At 48.7% G+C, this 16477-nt stretch overlaps 1 protein-coding gene and 1 long non-coding RNA gene across 2 annotated transcripts in view; both read right to left on the bottom strand.

Moving 5' to 3' along the window:
* The window catches only part of LOC146425602 (uncharacterized), a 143000-nt gene that overhangs the window by 76764 nt on the left and 49759 nt on the right, over positions 1-16477 (bottom strand). The window lies entirely within an intron of this gene.
* LOC146425605 (uncharacterized) lies at positions 2885-4973 on the bottom strand. Its single transcript, XM_085041485.1, has 2 exons — positions 3607-4973; positions 2885-2971 (listed from the first exon to the last, which is right to left on the bottom strand). Exons 1-2 carry the CDS (start codon positions 4897-4899, stop codon positions 2885-2887), a joined length of 1380 nt encoding a protein of 459 aa, XP_084897611.1. The 5' UTR covers positions 4900-4973.

Here is a 16477-nt window from a genome sequence, read left to right as displayed (position 1 = left end):
TAAAAATATGTGAAGGGAGAACAACATGGAGACACCAAGGTCAGTGAAGAAGGTGGGGGAGGAGGTGCTCCGGGCGCCGGAACTGAAAACCCTCTGCTAGCCGTGGTGAAGGCCATGGGGGAGCAGGAGGTCCCCCTGTAGCCCATGGAGTCCACAAGGATGCAGAAATCCACCCACAGCCCACGCCAGAGGAGCAGGTGGATGCCTGGAAAAAGCTGTGATCCAGTTGGAGTCTCATCGAAAGAGTTAAAGCTACAAAGGCCTTGCAAGGAAGAGAAAGGCCTTGCTCCTGGGATGGAAGCAGCCTGGCCTCGGCTCGGGAGAGAGTCTGCACCTTATGGACAAAAGAACTCATGTTGCAGCAGAATTCGGGCGGGATGTTGCTCCTGAGATTGGACCCATGCCAAAGAAGTTCTCAGAGGACTGTCTCTGGTGGAAGGGACCCCGTTGCTAAGTAGAGAACCCCTCTCCCCGATTGGACTGGCCAGAAAACAAACCCCTTACCCTGCCCCCTGCCTGTGTTGTTGGTTTAGAAAAAGAGAAGGGAAGTGAGCGGAAAGACTGCTTCTTAAGAGGGAGGGGGTGAGAGCAGAGAAACTGTCTGGACAGAGAGAGAGATAAGTAGAGATAAAGAGTATTTGTAGTAAAAGAATTGTAGTAATGAATAGATTTATGGACCTGCTCTGTAGACTAAGAAAATACCCCACACCTTGCCCCCCTACCCGAGCTTGTTAGTTTAAAAAGAGGAAAGGGGGTGAATAAAAATGAGTTTGTAAGAAAGAGAGGGTGAGTGAACAAAATAGCGTATGAAAAGTTTATTTTTGCCTTGCATTTATCCTCCAACTGTGTTAGATAATTAAATCACTTTAGAACTTTAAGTTTAGAGCCTGTCTGCCCTTTCTTCCATGCGTCCTCCTACCAGTGTCCTATCTCACTTAACTCATGAGATTGGTGTGTGTTTTTACAGTTTTTTCCTTTCCCCTTTCCTGTATGTCTGCAGCCGGAGAGAGCCAGAGTGTCAGCGTTTAGTCAAGGTCAAACCCCGACACTTGCCAGCCATTCAGGCAACTGAGGGGCAGTCACCGTGTCATTTACTGTCAATTTAAAAGGCTCTAGAGAGCACGGCAAACAGGAGTGTGGTGCAGCAGTTTGCACAGGCAAGGCAAGCAGGAAGGGCGCAGCCACCCTCCCGGTTCCTGGTGGGGGGTTGTGTGTTAGGTGGGTGTGGTGTTTTGGCTGGGTTTTTTTGTTGTTTTTTTCCCCCACAACCTGTCTAGATCCAGCAATGGTTTACAAACAGTCAAAAGCTGTTGCTGCTAGCAAGAGTGTGCTAACCCAAACAGAACCTCCCAAGAAGGACGCAGCTGTCCAGGTCACTGGCTGCAGGGAGTGTCTGAGCCTGGTATTAGTACTAGAGGACAGTGCAAAAGACACCTGTTTGCAGTGTGAGCAGGTGAATGATCTGCTCTGTCTAGTGGCAGAGCTTAAGAAAGAAGTGGAAGAAAGGCTAAAGAGTATTAGGGAGAGTGAAAGAGAAATAGACTGGTGGAGTTACACCCTTCCAACCCTGAGAGAAGCTCAGCAAGTGTCAGAGGATCCCTGCTCCTCTTGCCATCAGGCAGGAGGAGACCTAGTAGATGGGGAGGAATGGAAATGGGTCCCTGCTCAGGGAAGGTAAAAGAATCCCTTCCCAACCCCCATCCCCTTCCCAGGTGCCCTTAAAGAATAGGTACACGGCCCTGGATCTAGAGGATCAGGCAGATGACGCTAAAGAAAAAATCTGTCTGGAGGGTTGCCCAATTGCACTTTGTCTGTCAGATGGATCACAACCTCAGGTATTAAGAAGGGTAGTTGTAGTGGCTGACTCCCATCTGAGGGGAACTGAGGGACCTGTATGTTGACTGGACCCATCCCACAGGGAAGTCTGCTGCCTGCCTGGGGCCCAGGTACAGGATATCACCAGGAGACTCCCTGAACTAATTCAGCCCTGCAGCAGTGCAAAACCTGAGGGCAGCCCTCCCCTGCTGCGGGGGAGGGCTGCCCTAGAACCGGAACACGCAGGATGGTCATTCCATGGCCACGAGCTGTGGGGCTGGTCAGACACGGTTCTTGTAGAAGCGTTGCAGGTTTAGAAAGGCAGCTGTTTGGTTCCTGGTCTCCATGGTGTTTTTATTGAGGAAAATAGGGGTGGAGTGGGGAGACTGGGGAGGGGGAAGGGAAGGCAAGGGAGGGTGCAGGTTCCATATGAGTCCAGAACCAAAGAGGCCCGTTCCAGATCTGGCTGGGGTTTTTATCTCTAGGGATGGGGGGCGGTCCTGACTCACATCCAGTCAGAAGGGGTCAGGGGGGCGGGGTCAGGGACAGGAAGGACACACGTTACAACACAGCCCTCTGATTATTACCCACTGCTGGTTGTCCAGGTTGGCAGTGAGGAGGTTGACAAGAAGGGTACCAGGGTAATTAAAAAGGACTTCAAGGCTCTGGGTCAATTGGTTGATGGGACAGGAGTGCAGGTGGCTTTCTGCTCAGTTTCTTCAGCAGCAGGGATGAATGATGAAAGGAACAGGAAAATCCATGTTGTCAATTAGTGGCTTAAGGGCTGCGGCATTAAATACACACAATCACCACGATGGTATGGTGAAGACACTTTATTGCAAAAATCCAGGGTTCTTAAACTGTTAGTTTGTTATGAGTTTACATACTTGTGAGGCACAACAAATGTGCTTAACCAACCACCATAGACCACGATGGGAACACATGTCAGATGTAACCAACCACTAGCCCCACGGTGTGAGCACTTATTGATTCTAATAATTGTTTTGCAATTATGTAACTTGTTTTTCACCTCTAGTTTAGCTGAGTCATTCCCAGAATGCTTTTCTGGTTAGCCAAAGTGCAGCGTCGCAGCCTTGTGTTTAACGGACAGGCACCCCACGCTGCACAGAGGGGAGCTGTCCGGAGCCGAGACACGCTGGGGCACACGGTGGTGACAAGGCACTGTGGCAGGCAGTGGGGCTCGGGGGATGCGAGTCGTCGTGTGTTAACGCGGAGGGGGAGGAGGGGTGGAACCAGGCCTCTGCGTTTACCGAAAGTGTCTCTATGGCTTTTTGAGAGATCACTCCAGCCAGCACTGCCTGGTGCTGTACAGAAAAGCCCTTCTCACACCCGTGCCGGTGTAAGGCACATATTCTCACTCACCCACGGAGTTGGATAACTCGTGCGTTACCAGAGACAAAGAATTCAGAGCGCTCAGTCAGCCGGAGGTTCCAGAGGTTTATTCTGAAGGGTTCCGAGGCCAAAAAGAGGACGAGGCACCCCAGCCGTCTACATTTAAAGGGGCGGCTGGAGGGTCAGGGGAGAGGAGGCGGGGGGAACACCACAACCAATGGGAGGAGGAAGGCATGGGATCAAGGGTTAGGTTACAGCTGGGGGGATTTACATAATTTGGGGAGGAACCATTGTGTTCTCCAGGGGGGAGGACTAAGAAGGCTTCCACCAGTGGGGTTCTGCTGTGTTGGAACCACCCAGCTCCTCAGCAGCTCCTGAGGTGGTATCATCCACCCCAACAACTCCCCCTTCTTTATTTAAAGGAAAGGTCTCTCCTACTTGCTTAGTTAAACACTTCTTGAGGCAACCGAACAAGCTTAGAACAAGGAAAATTATTAGGATCACCCACAGTCCAGTTTTGACTAAGGATGCTAGCCATCCTTGAAGTCCCCACTGTCCGAAAAGATCGCCAATCCAGTCTGTTTCTTTTTCTGTCTTCAGTTCTTTGATTTGATCCTTTATTTTCTGTATCGTCGCGTGGATGCTCTGGCTATGAGATGACAGGTTAAAGCAACACAGTCCTTCGAATTCCTCACAGCCATGTCCATGGGCCAATAAAAGAAAATCGATGGCTGCTCTGTTTTGCAGTGTTGCATGCCTGGTGGTTTCTTCATCTTCAAGAAGCTGAGAGAGGGCACTCGAGGTTAGGTTAGCATGCTTTCCGAGCCAGCACTCAAGGTGGCTAAGTTCACCTAAGGCTTTTGCTGCTGCTACTCCAGGCAGGAAAAATGATGCAGCAATCCTTTTAGACAATGACCAATTGATAATTTCGCTATCACAATTAGGATCTAATTGTTGTATATTTCTTTTTTGGCGGGCCAATCGAGTATGGTTTTTCCAATGCAGAATTTGGGTTTTGTTGGGTGCTAGTACAGAAAGCCTGCCAAGAGTGCACGGTCCCCCTTGGAGCTGGGATGGGATTCCAGACCACGCCTGATTCCCACAAATCAGGAACATACCTTTGGGCAGCATTTTGGGGTGTGCAGATGACTCTGTTGGGATGACCTTTTTATCCTGACACCAATTACTGACAGAGTAAACTTTTCCCTGGGGTGTTGCTTTTCTACTATGACTTAATTTCTGGTGTTCTGACCAGGATAATGCCATCCCTCTTTTCGGGCTGAAGACAAACTTGAGGCAAAGGGTAGCCTGGGAGGACCCCAATAGTAGTAATTCGTGGGGTTCCTCTGGTGCTGTTGCCAGTGTGCTTACCCATTTCTCCCAAGCTTCTTTCTGGGGGAGCACCTCATTTGCAAAAGGCAGTTCATCTTTGTGGAGAGGGATCCCCACCAGGCATGATGAAAGTGGGTCAGTGACACTGCCCATAGACAGGCACATATGGTCTTGCTGGAGTGCTTTTGCCAATGTAACCCACATATTGGTCTTTGGCTGAGGGACAATCCATGCGAGAACCTCTGGTGGTAACAGGATGCAGGAGGTCAGGAGAATGCAGAGGTAGGCAATTACAGGCATGGTGGTAAGAGAGGTATAGGTAGTCCTTTTTCTGTGGGATTTCAAGCAAAAATCATTAAAAGATGGTTTTCTGTTACTTCTTTCTTTTTTCCCCCTCATCCCCCCTTTTTTTTATAAGACACAGGTAATAAGGTTATGGGTTAGGGAAACACATGAGGGTAACAGATAAGGGATTTGTGGGTTTGGGGAACTGCTTGAAGGAGGCACAAATAGCTGTTCACGTGGCTGGAATCTTGCGCCGACGTCTTCTCTAAGCGGCACTGGTTTCTTTGTCTGGAGTTTCTTTGTCAGTGTTTGGTGTGTCATCTTTCGCTTGCTCAGGAGCTGTCACTGACGGTCGGAGGTAGGGCTTTACATATTTTCTTGGTATCCACTTGGGTCTTGAAGGTGTGGAAACACAAGCATATCCCCTCCCCCATACAATTAGTGAAAAAGGGCCTGATATTTGATGGCTTTCTGGATTTTTGATTAACACTGGTGGTTGTTCTTTTAATTTGGCTTGGGTCGAATTGGTAAAATGCCGGAACACAGGGGGGTCAGGCTCTTCAAACGAACTGTTTAAGAAATTTATTGTAAAAAGGGCTTTGCAGAGTCTCATAATGGGAGAATTGAGTTCTGATCCTCCCCGCTGTTGGTCTAGGACCCTCTTAATTGTCTGGTGGGTCCTCTCAACTATGGATTGTTTTGTGGGGGAGTGGGGGATATCTGTAATGTGTTTGATGCCCCATGAGCTAAAAAACTCTTGAAGTTTGTTAGAGATGTATGCTGGACCGTTGTCAGTTTTTATTTCAGCAGGAACGCCCAGGGTAGCAAAAGCAAGGAGAAAGTGCTGTATAACATCTCTTGCCTTTTCTCCTGCATGGGCAGATGCAAAAACAGCTCCAGAAAATGTGTCCACAGAAACGTGCACATATTTCAATCTGCCAAACTGGGGGACATGGGTTACATCTGTTTGCCAGACTTCACAGCTGCCCAGACCCCGGGGGTTAACTCCAGACCCTAAGGATGGCACTTGGTAGCTCTGACAGCTAGGACAGGTTGCTACAATTGCCCTTGCCTGGTTTCGGGGTAATTTAAACATTCTCATCAGTGCTGGTACATTCTGATGGTAAAATTGATGGCTCAGCTTTGCCTGAGCAAAGGTGTCTGGAATGTTAGGAGCTTTCACCGGCATAGCTAGAGCGTCTGCCCTCCGATTCCCTTCAGCAACTGGTCCAGGGAGATCGGTGTGTGACCTTACATGCATCACATGGAACGGCTGCTTTCTGTGGGACAGCAGAAAAACAAGTTTTGAGAGCAGTTTATACAATTTAGGATTTGACACTTCTTTTAGCCAGGCATGTTCTGCTCTGGCGACTACTCCAGCTACATAAGCTGAATCTGTTACCAGATTAATAGGTTCTTCGAACATCTCAAAAGCTCTAACAGCAGCCGCAAGTTCCGCAATTTGCGGTGAGCCTTCAATTATTTGGATATCGTGCTCCCACACTTGCGTTTCGGGATGTTTCCAAGTCACGACTGACTTATGGGATTTCCCGGAGCCATCTGTAAAAACAGTTAGAGCTTTGAGAGGGGTTCGACTTTGGAGTTCTTTTGGGGCCAAATGAAAAGCCGAATTGAATAATTTGTGTTTTGGATGATGATTTGAAATCTTGCCTGGATAACTATCCAGAGCAACTTGAAGGTGTTCATTTGTTTGGAGTAAGTTTGCTAAGGATTTACTTTCCAATGACGGATAGATGCAGGTGAAATCACACCCTGCAAGGGTACGGAGGCGTGCTCTGGTTCTCATAATTAGTTGAGCCACTAGTTCTTTTCTTGTTGTTATGGTTTTGAGCGGCTGATGTGGTAAGAAAATCCACTCTATTATAAGAAGTGGGTCTTTTTGTGCAGTGTCCCATTGAAAAATCAGTCTATACAGCCTAGGTGACTCACCCAGAACGATGAAATTAAAAGGCAACTCAGGACTTGTCCGATGGGCTTGGCGAGAAGATAGGGCAAGCTGTACCTTAGCGATGGATTCTCGGGCCTCCTCTGTGATGACTCGGGGCGAGTCCAGGTGGTCACAGCCTTTCAGGAGGTTAAACAGCGGAGCAAGGTCTTGCGTAGTAATTCCCAGCAGAGGACGAATCCAGTTTATAGAACCACACAGTTGGTGCAAGTCCCGGAGTGTCTTTGGGTTGTCTTTGATGGTGAGCTGCTGGGGTACGATGGTCCGTTCGCTGATGCGAAGTCCCAGGTAGGTCCACGGGCAGGTACGCTGAATCTTTTCCTGCTGGATCTCAAACCCTGCTTTCTCAATGGCTTGAATAGTTTTTTCTAGAGTTAAGTTCAGGTATTTATTATTTGGTGCACAAATTAACACATCATCCATGTAGTGGAGAATGATAGAACGTGCAAACTCTTTGCGGATGGGGGACAGGACGCGAGCCACGTACCATTGGCAAATAGTTGGAGAATTTTTCATACCCTGGGGTAACACACACCAGTGGTATCTGCGCTGGGGGGCTTCCTGGTTTAGGGATGGCACGGAGAAAGCAAACCGAGGAGCATCACTTGGGTGTAGGGGGATTGTGAAGAAACAGTCCTTAATGTCAATGACAGCGAGCTTCTAATTCCTAGGAAGCATTGAGGGCGAGGGCAGGCCAGGCTGTAGGGGTCCCATATCTTCAATGACTTTATTGATTTTCCTGAGGTCTTGGAGGAGCCTCCATTTGTCTTTTCCAGGTTTCCGTATGACAAAGACAGGGGAGTTCCAAGGGCTATTAGATGGTACAATATGACCTTTGGCGAGCTGTTCATCTACTAGGGATTCTAAAGCGCTGAGCTTCTCTGTGCTTAAGGGCCACTGGGTCACCCACACGGGGTCGCTTGTCTTCCAGGTTAGGGGCGGGGTGGAGTGCACCCCAGTGGCCCCAACTAAAAATCTTGAGATGGAGGTGGGATTACCAGCTGAGTCCCCCACTGGGTAAGGAGATCTCTGCCCCAGAGGGTAAAACCAGAGTCAATTACGTACGGGCGGATGGTGGCTGTGTGACCTTCAGGGCTTTCTATGATGATATTATTTGTACTCCTCTGGGAAGTTGCTGACCCTCCTATGCCTGTGATTCTGCCGCCTGCTGGTTTGGTCTTCCAGTCCTGGGGCCATTCTGCTCGAGAAATGATGGTTACATCGGCCCCTGTGTCTACCATCCCCGTCAGGTAAGCAGTGGATTTATCATTGTGTAGTTTACAATGCATCATGGGCTTGTCTGCGCCTACAACTTTTGCCCACCATATGGAAGGTGTTCTGTGGCACCTGGGGTGGTTTTCAGGTAGTATGATAGCTTGTGCTACCACCTGACCCTTTGATAGAAACCAGGGAGTGTTGTTACAGGAGACAGAAATTTGTACTTGTCCATTGGGGTCTATTTTGTGCACCTCAGGTAAAATAAAAAGTTCAGGTGGACTATGCTTAGTGTCCCCGACTACTAGAATGTCCACAGTCCTGTCAAAAGGTGTTTCAAAGCCCACATATATGTGTTGTTGATTTCCATTGCGGAAGTGGTGTGTATCAGTACTTACAAGACAGAGTCTCTTGTCCGTTCCGCTGTGTGGTGTGCTGTTATCATCCATGGCAGGGGTGGCAGGGCAGGGAGAGACGGCTGTAGAATTTTTGTCCTGGCGCGGAGCCGTGCCGCGCTTCACTGTCCGTTTCCCTGGTCCTTCTGATGGTGATGCTGGCAGGGACAGCCTGGGGGCACAGCTTCAGTATTATTGTTAGTATTTCTCTTAACACACTTTGGTTTAGGGCAGTCTTTGGCAATGTGTTTAAAACTCCCACAATTATAACATCGCCGTGGAGGTTTCTGAGAAGCTGCTAGTGCTTCTGCTACCCCTTTTGAAACAGCTTGGGCTATGGCTGCTTCAGGAGATGCTAATTTGGTGCAAGCCTCAATCATCTGATCGAGGGTAGGAGGTGGGTCTAGTGGGAGTGCCTGGAGGACTTTTTTACAACTCTCATTAGCATTCGCCATAGCTAATGCACGCAGCAGCTCCTTTTGGGCTTCTGGATTCCCAACTTGCTTTTCAACTGACTCTTTTAGTCTATCGAAGAATTTTATAAAGGACTCATTGATAGTTTGTTTTATGGTGGAGAAATTCAGAGAGGGAGTGGAATCCGAGGGGGTTGAGAGCAAAGCTCTGTCAGCCTCTCTTTTGATATCTTCTAAAATCAGTTCAGGCAATTGTCTCGCCTGATCCTGGGGTTTAACCAGGTTTCCTTCCCCGCAAAGATCATCTAGTGTTATGTGAGCCCTGTTGGGATCTCTGTGATATACCTGGAGGAGGTCTTTTAATTGTTTTCTCCAAGTTCTGTCCCACAGCATGTATTCTCCAGGTGACAGAAGGCATGCCATAAGATTTTTTATATCATGTGGGACCAGTACATTCGCAGCAAAGGTAGCTTGGAGTAGGTTCTTAAAGTAAGGGGAGTTACGCCCAAAATCCTTCTCTGCCTTGCACATCTCTTTTATCTGTGCATATGGGAGGGCATCCCAGCGGGGGTTCCCTCCAGCTCTATTATAATGGACTGGAGCAGCAGTGACAGAGATTTTGTTGGCTAATTCCCAGTGCCCCTCGTGTGCTGCTTGTCTGCGTATATCAAGCCAGGGATCCTCTTCAGAATCGCTGCTTTCCTCATCCGAAGAAGAGCAGGCAGCCCGACGCCGGTGCCGGCGGGGCTGGCTCTTCCTCTGTCGCTGGCCGGCTCCGTTGCCGTGGGAACCGGGGAGGAGCGGGGCTGCAGGAGTAGCACCGCAGGGGAGGGGAGGGTGAACGAGGGAGGGACCCGCGCTGGGATGGGAGCTCCCCGCGGGGGGCAGGGCTGACGCAGGGCCGACACCCGACACCGCGGGGGGGGGTGAACCCGGCGCAGGAATACCCGATGATGCAAGGGGCGGGGCCGATGCCAGCCCGGGAAGTTTCAGCTGATAAGGATCAGGCACGCTAGCTTGTAGCTCCACGTGGTCCGCGCCATATGGACCCGCGGCAGGGGGGGGTAACGCGTGGTTTGTGCCGTCTCGTGAGAAACATGGAGTCAAGGTAGGGAGGTTTTGGGGAGCTGGGAAGAGGGTGAGGGACAGGCTCGAGCCGGGCTGGCCAGACCCGGCTGGAGCAGGGGATAGGGGAGAGAGCGCTCCTCCCCGCTGGGGTTCCGAGGGTTTGGGGACAGCGGGGGAGGGGACAGACACGGGGGAGGCAGCACGAGAGAGATCTGAATTTTTAGGCAGAACTGTTTCAGTCTTGGCGTTCTTAACAGACTTATAAATCACTACAAACAAAGGGAGAAAATTAGCAACCTTTCGATCCCCAGCCTGTGTGAGAACAGTCAGCTCGTGTCCGATTTTATCCCAAAAGCTAAGAGATTGAACAGTAGCTACAGAAACATTTGGAAAGATGTTAAAAATCCAGCGAACAAAACATTTTAAATTCCCCTTAGAGAACTGGGAATTATCTGACTTAAGAGTAGTTTTAAGGGAGGTATAAAGCTCTGATTGAGGACGGGTTAACTTCCCACCCATATTCCTCAAATAAATTCTTCCCAACACCGAAAGAAAAAAATTAAGGAGAAAAACAAAAGGAGGATTCACCCCAGCAAAGCTTCACTTACCACCTCGAGGCTTCCGAGAGTGTAAAAGAAATTTCGGCGTGGTTCTCTGGTTTGGCCGATATCTCCTGTCCCAGACAAACGGAGATTTCTCGGCTGCCTCTTTAAACAGATCTAATAAAACTTAGACCTGTTTTCGAGGGAAGTAGCTGCTCCGATCGTGACATCTATGGCATAAAGCCTTCCGAGACACTTTCAGGGATTTTTCAGGTCCCTGTTCGGGCGCCACTTAACGCGGAGGGGGAGGAGGGGTGGAACCAGGCCTCTGCGTTTACCGAAAGTGTCTCTATGGCTTTTTGAGAGATCACTCCAGCCAGCACTGCCTGGTGCTGTACAGAAAAGCCCTTCTCACACCCGTGCCGGTGTAAGGCACATATTCTCACTCACCCACGGAGTTGGATAACTCGTGCGTTACCAGAGACAAAGAATTCAGAGCGCTCAGTCAGCCGGAGGTTCCAGAGTTTATTCTGAAGGGTTCCGGGGCCAAAAAGAGGACGAGACACCCCAGCCGTCTACATTTAAAGGGGCGGCTGGGGGGAACACCACAACCAATGGGAGGAGGAAGGGTTGCAGTCAGGGGTTAGGTTACAGCTGGGGGGATTTACATAATTTGGGGAGGAACCATCGTGTTCTCCAGGGGGGAGGACTAAGAAGGCTTCCACCAGTGGGGTTCTGCTGTGTTGGAACCACCCAGCTCCTCAGCAGCTCCTGAGGTGGTATCATCCACCCCAATAGTGTGTCGCTGTTGAGCAGCTAGCAGAGTAATGAATGCACCAGTTCTCAGTGGCAAGAAGGAAAGACCTTTATTGTTTTGATTTCATCACATATATAGAGTTCTCAAAAGTCACCCAGATTGGTCAGTCAGAAGCCTTCCCCCAGGCCTGATTGGCCAGGCCTGCACTGTCCAAGTTCTGGGACACTGTTCCAACAACATCCAAACTTTATTTATAAAACACAAGAAAATTTCTCATGGGAAAAACCTGTGCTAGCCACAGTCATGGAGGCGCGGCGAACAAAGAAGTGCAAGATCGCAGTCTGGGGTTCCAAGGGAGTTTATTAGGATCCACGGGCACAGGGCAAAGGGAGGCAAAGAGGGGCGGAAAGTGAGGGGCGGGGAAGGGGCAAGGAACCCAAGGCTGCGAGCCCCGAACAAAGGGGTGCAGAGGATTAAAAGGAGAGGGAAGAGGGGAGTGGTTAGCTCCGAAGAGCCAACCAGGGAAGGTCTGAGGGCTGGAGAAAGGGAGGGAAGAAAGGGTGACAACCAATAGGTTTAAAACAGGGGAGGGTACAAACTCAGCGAACCAATAAGACATTGAACCAAGGAGAAACTTCTGGAACATAATCCATATACAGAATGGGGGTGGGGGAGAGTGCAGGACCAATGATCTCATGCTAATAAATCCTGCTAGCACACTGCAACACCAAAGTAACAGAAGTGAGCAAGGATTTTACAAGGGTACCAATGAGGTGAGGATAGACTCCACAATTCAGAAAGTTATGAAGTAGATATGCTTTTTATTTCAGCTGGGGTGCATGGGGGGTAGCCCCTCCGAAAGCATGCACACCGTCAGCAGCACTTCACTTGGTTTATATTAGGTTACAGGTTACATATGCATGAAGTTACACAATGCCCCTATACATAGTCATTATCTATCCCCACTTCGTATTATAATGAGTGCAAAGTTCATTTAAATATGCTTGTGCAGGCGCAGCGCCACGGATTAATTAAGTCAGTGGTCTTTGAGGGGCGTATGATAAAGTAATTGGAGTATTCCTAGGGATAAACTCTTCACCCTGTTTTCTTGTGTGTGCTCCCTTGGTTTTTGTCTAAGTCCAAATCTTAGAGCTGACTTGAGCTAGCTCTGGGGTCCAAGAGCAGGATGTTCGGTCACAGTGGGTGATTTTTATCAATTATTTGGCCTTCTATTCTGTATCTTCCCTTCTGCTAGGCAGGCACAAAATCATTAAGCAAATGATATATTATTTTCAACAAGCGGTTCCTAGTAAATCATTATCCGACCTCTGGCCTCTTAAATCAGTTCCAAAATATTATTATTCAGCTTCTAGCCCTCCTAAATTAGTAACTTCTAGCTCCCCTAAATCACCAAGACCCTCAATTTGTAAGGCCTTTCTGCTCCACAACAAAGGGCTGGTGCCATCAGTGCAATTTTTGGTTTTTTAATCATGGGGCAATTTTTTATGGCACCAGGCCTACTAGAGAAGCCTTGTTCTTGTGGGAGACTTTAATCTGCCAGATATCTGCTGGGAACTCAACACAGTGGAGTCTAGGAGTTTCTTAGAGTGTATGGAGGAGAGCTTCTTGTCACAGCTGGTGAGTGAGCCTACCAGGCATGGGGCTGCGCTAGACCTGCTGTTTATAAACAAAGAAGGGCTGGTGGGAGATGTGGTGGTCAGAGGTCGTCTGGGGTACAGTCACCATGAAATAATAGAGTTTTCAATATTTGGTGAAACAAGGAGGGGCATGAACAAAACTTCTACACTGGACTTCTGGAGGGCAGACCTTGGCCTATTCAAGAGGCTGATTTGGAGAGTACTTTGGGAAACAGCCCTTAAAAACAAAGGGGTTCAGGAAGGATGGACATGCTTCAAGAAAGAAACCTTGAAGGCACAGGACCAGACTGTCCCTATGTGCCAAATGATCAGACGACCAGCCTGGATGGGCAGGTAGTTTTGAAGGAGTTAAGGGGGAAAAAAGGGGGTGTATCACCTTTGGAAAAAGGGGCAGGCAACTCACGAAGTGTTTAAGGATGTTGTTATATCATGTAGGAAGAAATTTAGAGAGGCAAAAGCTCAATTGGGACACTTCTGTAAAGGATAATAAAAATTTTTTTATAAATACATTAATAGCAAAAGGAGGCGTAAGGAAGACCTCCATTCTTTATTGGATGTGGGGGGATATATAGTTACCAAAGATGAGGAAAAGGCTGAAGTACTTAACACCCTCTTTGCCTCAGTTTACAACAATATGATAGTTTGTTCTCAGGACAACTGGCCTCTTCAGCTGGTAGACAATGTTGGGGAGCAGAATAGCCCCCTGTAATCCAGGAGGAAGCAGTTACTGACCTGCTGAGCTACTTAGATGCTCACAAATCTATGGGACCAGATGGGATACATCCTAGGGAGATGAGGGAGCTGGTGGAAGAGCTCGCCAAGTTGCTCTCCATCATTTATCATCAGTCCTGGCTAACTGGGGAGTTCCCAGATGACTGGAAGGTGGCCTTTGTGATGCCCATCCATAAGAAGGGCTGAAAGGAGGATCTGGGAAACTACAGGTCTGTCAGCCTGACCTCGGTGCCCTGCAAGATTATGGAACAGATCATCTTGTGTGCAATCACATGGCACCTACAGGATGGCCAAGGGATCAGACCCAGCCAGCATGGATTTAGAAGGGGCAGGTCCTGCCTGACCAATTTGATCTCCTTTTATGAACAAGTGACCCACTTGGTGGATGCGAGGAGGGTTGTGGATGTTGTCTACCTGGACTTCAGAAAAGCCTTTGACACTGTCTCCCATGGCATTCTCCTGGAGAAGCTGTCAACCCACGGCTTGGACAGACACACTCTTCAGTGGGTTAAGAACTGTCTGGATGGCCAGGCCCAGAGAGTGGTGGTGAATGGTGTTGCATCCAGTTGGCAGCCAGTCACTAGTGGTGTCCCTCAGGGATCTGTGTTGGGCTCAGTCCTGTTTCATATCTTTATTGATGACCTGGATGAGGGGATTGAGTCTACCATTAGTAACTTTGCAGATGACACCAAGTTGGATGGGAGTGTCAGTCTGCTGGAGGGTGGGAGGGCTCTGCAGAGGGGCCTGGACAGGCTAGATTGATGGGCCAAATCCATCAATATGAGGTTTAAAAAGACCAAGTGCTGGGTTCTGCACTTTGGTTACAACAACCCCCTGCAGCACTACAGGTTGTGGACAGTGGCTGGACCGCAGCCAGGCAGAAAGGGACCTGGGGGCACCAATTGATGGCAGGCTGAACATGAGCCAGCAGTGTGCCCACGTGGCCAAGAAGGCCAATGGCATCCTGGCCTGTATCAGGAATAGTGTGGCCAGCAGGACTAGGGAAGTGATTGTTCTCCTGTACTCAACACTGGTTAGGCCCCACCTCAAGTACTGTGTCCAGTTCTGGGGCCCCCAATTTAGGAAGGATGTTGAGATGCGGGAGTGTGTCCAGAGAAGGGCAACAAGGCTGGTGAAGGGTCTGGAACACAGATACTATGAGGAGAAGCTGAGGGCGCTGGGGTTGTTTAGCCTGAAGAAGAAGAGGCTCAGGAGAGACCTTATTACTCTCTACAACTACCTGAAAGGAGGGTGTAGCCAGGTGGGGGTTGGTCTCTTCTCCCAGGCAAGCAGCGACAGGACAAGAGGACACAGTCTTAAGCTGCACCAGGGGAGGTTTAGGCTGGACATTAGGAAGAAGTTCTTCACAAAAAGAGTGATTGGACATCGGAATGGACTGCCCAAGGAGGTGGTAAAGTCACCGTCCCTGGAGGTGTTTAAGAAAAGACTGGATGTGGCACTTAGTGCCGTGGTCTAGTTGACAAGGTGGTGTTTGGTCATAGGTTGGACTAGACAATCTCAAGTCTTTTTCAACCTAGTTGATTCTATGATTCTGTATATGTGAGCCCTGCCCACCATCTGCTAGGTGAGAAGTTGCTGTTCCTTGATCCTGTGGGGAGTAGCACACTATAAATATCTTCATAAGACCCCTGCAAGGCAGGGCTTGTAGAACTGTCCCAGCTGCTAATGTAGCTGCATTTTCCTGCTTGAAGCCTCCAGGCCCACCATCTTCTGAATAACCCAATTTGGTCTAAAAGACAAACTACAGGGTTGTGAGAAACTCACCAGGAACCTTAAAATATTGGAAGCAGGGAGGGATGTACAACCAAATTGTGGTCAGAAAGCAATTTTGCTGTAGCTGCAAAGTGATAATAACACTGGTCACCTCTCCTTGTTCCTGCACCAAACCTCCTTTTTCAGGTCTGTAAAATGGTCCAGTAAAACCTCACAATTTTGGTTTTTATGCTATGAGAAATTTAGGGAAGTCAGGGCTCTCCAAACCAGGAGATGGGGCTGGGAGCCAAGCAGGGGAGTATCTTGTTGTAATTGCATTTCCACAGTGAGATGAAGACAAAGTCAGTGGTTCCCACTGCTAAAATTTCAGGAGGAGCTGCAGGCAAACAAAACAGCAGCATCTCCAGCAGCCCGCCCTGTCTTACCCCAACATCCCTTGAAGAGATGTGTTGTTTTGCAAGGCCGTGCCTTTCTACCTCTCTCCTAGCTTTATCCTGAGTTTGGTTGGTTTTCTTTAAACATTTATTTATTATTTCCTTCTCCATATTTCCCTTTCTGTGTATCTTGATGACTGTTTGGCCATCCTTTATGAGCACTGGTGGGTTCCTCCCCTGAATTTAGTGTATGCTGTGGCCCTTTGTTCTTACTCCATCCTTGCCCTGGGCCACTGCTGAGCTCCTCTGTGCCTGACACGTGTCCCCATATGAATCCTAAGGAGGGAGGCTGTACATCTTGCTTGCATGAAGTGAGATGTGTGCCTGTTGGGGTTGATATTTTCCAATGTGATTTTTTTCCTTTTTTTTTTTTTTTTTAAATTCAGTCCCCACCGCACATGAGACAATGAAATTTGGGTTATGGTGTGGGAAAAAATGGATCCCCCACCCTGAACCCCAACATGGATAAACACAGCCCCCTCTGAAACATACTTCGCAATACAGACACCTGCTGACAGCTGCCTCTTTGTTGGGAGTGGCAGATTCACTGCAGCAAGTATAATGACTTCCCAGGTTTTATTCTGCAAATTAGTGCTGATACTGAGCAAAACTGGTCAATATTCTCTGAGGATACCACAGTGTCATCATTTAACCTAATAATACAGAAAGCTGCTGGGTTAATGGCAAATTTAAAAGCAGTTTATCATCTGCATCATATTTTGGCCTGCCTTGTTAGAAACATGCACTTACAAGAGGAAACCTCACCTCCCAGCCTTAT

The sequence above is a fragment of the Lichenostomus cassidix genome, chromosome W (assembly GCF_008360975.1).
Source record: "Lichenostomus cassidix isolate B80296 chromosome W, HeHo_3.0, whole genome shotgun sequence".
Taxonomy (NCBI): Eukaryota; Metazoa; Chordata; class Aves; order Passeriformes; family Meliphagidae; genus Lichenostomus; species Lichenostomus cassidix.
Note: the sequence above shows the minus strand (reverse complement) of the source record. Positions and strands in the feature narration are given on the sequence as shown.

Excerpts from the sequence above, each read along its gene's own strand:
- LOC146425605 (XM_085041485.1), bottom strand. The coding sequence starts at position 4,899 with ATGAGGGGGAAAAAAGAAAGAAGTAACAGAAAACCATCTTTTAATGAT. Across the intron at positions 2,972-3,606 it reads AGAAGTGTTTAACTAAGCAA|CGTGTCTCGGCTCCGGACAG; the intron begins GTAGGAGAGACC and ends CGTGTGCCCCAG.